Genomic DNA, 5601 nt, shown 5'->3' with positions numbered 1-5601 from the left:
TGATTTTAAGAGATAATGCACTAATTCTGGATCCATTTTTCCCTTCGAAACCTTTCCTCCATGGTTACACAATTCATTGTCATTTAAAAACTTGAAAATCTTAAAAGCAACTAGATTTGCTTACAGATAAAACAAGAACAACATGAATGTATTCCTCACAACTACGAAGTTCCAAAGTTATTCTCTTTCCATAAATGTTTACATCGTTGATTTTAGCACCTATGATGAGACTTATACAGACCGTTGCCTTCTTGTTATTTTACATGTTTGCTCAATAATCTTCATTTTAAGTGAGGAATTGGCAAGCAGTTGAGTATCCTTCGAACAAGTGCCCAACTATCTCAATTAATTTCAAAATTTACTCCCATCACTGGGATTCTCAATACTTGAAAGACATTCAGATCAAGCCCCCGTGGCAATATTCCCATGAATGAGATTCTTTATAAGGATTGGAATATTGAGATCTCTGATTCTACTACATTCGTTTTCTTGTACAACAGACACAAGGACAAAAGGAAGAAATATTTGTTTCACTTCAATCCTAAAAAAATGAAATTACAAGCACATAGAAAGGAGAAGACATTTTGAATGTGCATCACCCAAATTTGACACTGAGAAATCCTCCATACTGATCTTCAAGAGCTGATGGCAAGTCCTAGCAATATATTATCAGAGAAGGCTCTATAACTGCAATAAAATTTTAAGTCCAGATCTACAATTATACAATGTAAAAGTCAAGTACCCCCAAAGAATTGCAATAACATAAAAACACCATTGATAATCTTAGATGAGATTATTGTAATAAGCTATGCCGACTTGATTGATTACTCTTCGACCTCTCCACGAGCCCTCTTTACTCGAATTAGTTCTTTGAAAATAGCAGGAGGTGAAATAATAGAAACAAAAACAAGATTTATATTTATCAATGTAAAACATTAAATCAGTCTGAGCTTCAGCGCACACTCACAAATACCATGACATAAGTCTGAAATATTACAACAACACACAGCAATCTTACATCCTACAGATTCATATCTTCTCACAGAGAGCTCTGCGGAGCTAGACTGTTGAAAGAGTGAGTAGAAATTACAGTCATTGCAATATATAGAAAGAGTGAACTGCTACGGATGGGTATGTATCTAGCATGGGTGACTGCAATAAGATAAGGTAAGATTTATTAGCCATGGGATGCATATGATTTTCTGTCCATTAATGAATATGGATCACATCTCAAGTCATGGGAAATCGCACATATTAATAAGAATATAGAAAGGAGATAAGGTTAATAAAAAATTTCAGATGTAGTCTGTCCTCTGTCAGTAAATGCAGTCGTTGTGATTACTGTTTCCAACACCAGTAATGGAAATTAGTTATCCTAGGAATCAATATCTTAGACCATGTTTTAAGTTTGAATGTTAGAAACTCGTTTCCTATTGTATGTCTTACCATTAAATGAGTGCATGATCCAAGGAAAACAAAAAAAAAGAAATGTCCTCTCCAATTTATTTCGGACGTTAAGAAGTACGAACCACAAATTTTCATTAGAATTTGAAGAAGTAAAAAAAATTGTAAGCAGTGGAGAGCAGAAGATAATTTGTGCTAATCTAACCTTGCAGTGTGGTATTTATCCACAACAATAATACCATATAAATAAGAGTGACATGAATCATTAAACCATTGTTAAAAAACATCAGTCGCTATGTATGAGATGAGACAATGTTATGTTTGATCTACAAGTGAGAGAATCTAACCCAAATCCTTGGCACTCTTCTTCAAGGTATACACCAGAAGAATGCTTTGAAGTGACCTAAATAAGCCGCAACTATGTTTAAGCCAAATTTAGGATTTGGCCCAGGATACAATTTGATATGCTAAGGAGCCTACATCAAAATATAAATCCTTTGGGAATTTTGCTTCTTCCCATGCTACTCTGGTTTCCTCCAACAATCTCATGGATTTGCAAACAACAAATATCTTGTATTTCCATCATCTTCTGGGAACCTACAACAAGAAGCAGTCTATGCTGTAATTTATCATAAAATATTCAATGACATGTAAATTGGTTTGAGATCATCAAGAAAGCTTGAATTTGACAAGTTACAAAGAAAATTCATCTTAAAATTGAACAAGGAAAATCACAAACAATAGAATCAGTAAAAGAAAATTATAGATCTATTTATATATAAATATTAAGAAACTAATTCTGCCTAACAAACCGAACAAACAGGGTACATCCTTATTTTGAGATGAAGACAGAAAATTGTATCGTCTACTAAATCAATGCTTTCATTGCACTTACTGTTGAGAAGAGGCCTCCATAGCTTACCGCTGAGTTCTTATGTCTTCCACTACTGAATTGTGCAAAAATCAATTTATATGGATGTTTTCTAACATATGAATTACTAAATCTACAGTTTACTTAGACAGTGTGAAAGAAATATAAATGAAAGACAAATAAATTGTTTTATTGATTCACAACAGCTTCTTATCAAAAAAAGATAAAAAATCAGACAAACTTATAATAAATGAATATGTAGAAGCCTTAGATATATCGAAAGACTTCTAGAAATATATCATACAAATCATACAAATCATACAGGAAAAACTAAAACAATTTTTACTAATAATCATCCTAAATAAACCTATAACAAGTAAAATATAAAACCCAAAGTGGAAGGAATTCCTAAATAATCAACACATAGGAATCGCTATTTAACAAGGCAGAAGAGAAAATACCGCACACAGAGGAGAGGTCGAACTTATGCAGGGCTTCTCTATATCGCTGTGTCCATTTCCACTTGTACAGCGCTGTCCTTTGCGTTTACGGGGAGCATCAATATTTCCACGACCCGACTCATGGAAGGTCTCTTATTCTTGTCCTGCTTAATGCAGGACATTGCTGTTTTCAATACCCTTTCCATTTCCACCTTTGATTTCCACTCCATACCACTCTCTCCTAATTTGTGGTCCACCAAGTTCTCTCTCCATCTGTTTTCTCTAACATTGTGGAAAGCCCATTGCACAAAATTACTCCCAGCCACATTAAATTCCGCAACCTTCCGCCCGTTAACTAATTCCAAGAGAAGAATGCCGAAACTGTAGACGTCTGCCTTGGCTGTAATTGGAAGGTTCATTGTCCACTCGGGCGCCAGATACCCTCGCGTCCCTCGTATTTTGGAGAAGGCGAGGGCACTTATTTTCCTCTCATTTTCATTCCCCTTGTCTACCAGCTTCGACAATCCAAAATCTGAAACTTTGGCATGAAAGTGCTTGTCTAGAAGAATGTTCTCTGGCTTGATGTCGCAGTGGAGAATCCATTCCAGGCATTCCTCGTGGAGATAAGCCAGCCCTCTTGCCGTGTCCACTGCAATTTGAAATCGTTTGCTCCAGTCTAGAACTTTTGAGCTGTCTTGGGTAAACAAGTAATTATCCAGAGAACCATTCTCAACATACTCATAGACCAGCAGCCTCTGCTTGCCCTCGGCGCAATACCCAATCATTTGAACCAAATTCATGTGATTTACTCGCTCAATCATATTCAACTCTGCCCGAAATTCATCTTCTCCCTGAGACACTCCTTCCAATCGCTTCACCGCCACCACTCTGTTTTCGGGGTGAAGAAGGCCTTTGTACACGGTCCCAAATCCTCCCTTTCCCACACTCTCCTTGAAATTTTTAGTCGCTCGTCTAAGCTCCGAAAACTTGAACCTTCTAAGTCCTCCAGGAATAGCAGAGTAACCTTGGTAATTATGGACACTAGGACTGCGAAATATCCGGAAGAGAAACCCACATGCGAGTACCATGCAAATAATCTCTGCAACCCCAATAGCCGAAACAATAGATGCCGCTACAGTAATTAATTGACTTCTTCTTCCTTTCTTTGAAACACCAGACGAAATGTTTTGTTGTTGCAGTTGGGGTTCATGGGAACAATGTGACGAGCCCGATGGCATCAACACCAACTTAGATGAGATGTTTTTCTCTGAAGAATGGATGACAGATACTTTAATGTACATGTCACTGGTTACCCCTGGAGATCGCAACCCACTGATAAGAAGATGCTTTGGGGAACATTCTCCTGTGCCGCTAGTTGTGTAAGAAAAGCCTAAACAATAGCAATCATCCATACAGATCTTTCTGCACTCTTGTAACGACAACCCATATCCATGCCCGGACCAATCGTAGCCATAAAAATCTGTGTAAGGAAGCCGAAGAAACTGAGCACTATTTTGGGTGCAGGTGAGGTTATGAATGAGCCGGCAACCTTTGAACCAGTCTGTTGAATCTTCCATTTCAAAACCAGGCGGGCACACGCACTTGGGCTCTGGTGCATATTTGCACAAACCGTTGAATCCACAGAGACCGTGGACGTCACATTGTTTTGTAAGAGCAATCCACGTAATCTCCCAGGTGAGATTCTGTGAGTCCAGACTGTATAATCTAAGGTTTCCGTCAATATCCAGTGTCAATCTTCTGAGGGGCCCTTCTCCATAATCAGAGGCTTTAAAATTGAACTTATCACTTGATTTGAAGCCACCTAATCGATCAAGAGAAGCCAGGCGTGTAATGTTATAAGTAGTTCTGCCGAGGCCAAATACATCACATGGGGTGTTCCCTTGAGGCGGCCAATACTTGCTGGACAGATTCAGACCTTCATAAATCATTCCCAGATAGTTTTCATCGTTGAAGTAGAAGCGGTAGTAGCCAGATTTATAATTACCCAACTCCATTCTTGAGATAAGTTTAGTATCCTTTGTGAATGGCTGTTCGGGAAGGAGCGTATCAGTGGGAGAATCAAAGCTTTGCCAAACTATCTGTTTAGAAGCGCTGCGCAACACCAGATTTCCTGTGTTGAGAAGCAGAGCTTCGGTAACAGCGACGGCTTTGGTGTTAGTTCTCCAAATCGGTATTCCGCCTGCATCCACCAGAAGGAGGTCCCCATCTTTTAGAAAACGGAGAGAGGAATCCCGTCCATTGACGGGTCGATCTCTGTTGGCCATCCACACCACCGTCTTGGGTGTACGAGAATACCATACAGCCAGACCGTAGGCGTTGATGCCCACATTATAAAATCCAGCAGAAATGTACCATCAGGAGACACCAGGATAGTTTCGCTTTCTTGTGGTGAGGGGGAAGAATATCCTAATTGCAGTCTCTCTAGGCCATTAAAGCTTTGCACAGCGATCATGGAAGAGTAAATTAGCGCAGACATCAGCCATAGACGGAGAATGAAGCGAGCAGAATTTTCCCATCCTGCACAATCCATTGTTTAATGTGAGAGTTAATGATCAAGTATGTACATGAAGAATTAACTACACCTGCATAAGTGGCTCAAAGGGAATAGGCGGAAAGTTGGGATATCCAAACTTCTATATAAGATAGATATGCTAGGTAACATGACCATACAGCACTCCATTTTCAAAATATTTTTAAGACTTGACCTGACATATTAAGACTTGACCTAGCATACTAGGCTATAGTTTCTATTTTGACCATGACCACGTGATTTGAGGCTTGACCATGACCACGTGATTTGAGGCTTGACCATGACCAGGTGACTTGAGATCAATAATATAAAAAACTAATATCTTTTAATTAAAG

At 38.7% G+C, this 5601-nt stretch overlaps 1 protein-coding gene across 2 annotated transcripts; it reads right to left on the bottom strand.

Moving 5' to 3' along the window:
- Window positions 1-1512: 1512 nt before the first annotated feature.
- Window positions 1513-5354, bottom strand: LOC131058947 (putative receptor protein kinase ZmPK1). 2 transcript variants are annotated; one of them, XM_057992471.2, is made up of 2 exons: window positions 2742-5354; window positions 1513-2001 (listed from the first exon to the last, which is right to left on the bottom strand). In XM_057992471.2, the coding sequence occupies exon 1, from the start codon at window positions 4998-5000 to the stop codon at window positions 2775-2777; it is 2226 nt and encodes a 741-aa protein (XP_057848454.2). In that variant the 5' UTR covers window positions 5001-5354; the 3' UTR covers window positions 1513-2001; window positions 2742-2774. The 2 variants fall into 2 exon arrangements, with proteins under 2 accessions (XP_057848454.2, XP_057848452.2); XM_057992469.2 differs by having other exon boundaries at window positions 1514-2001; window positions 2737-5354.
- Between the last annotated feature and the right edge of the window lie 247 nt (window positions 5355-5601).

The sequence above is a fragment of the Cryptomeria japonica genome, chromosome 1 (assembly GCF_030272615.1).
Source record: "Cryptomeria japonica chromosome 1, Sugi_1.0, whole genome shotgun sequence".
NCBI lineage: Eukaryota > Viridiplantae > Streptophyta > Pinopsida > Cupressales > Cupressaceae > Cryptomeria > Cryptomeria japonica.
Note: the sequence above shows the minus strand (reverse complement) of the source record. Positions and strands in the feature narration are given on the sequence as shown.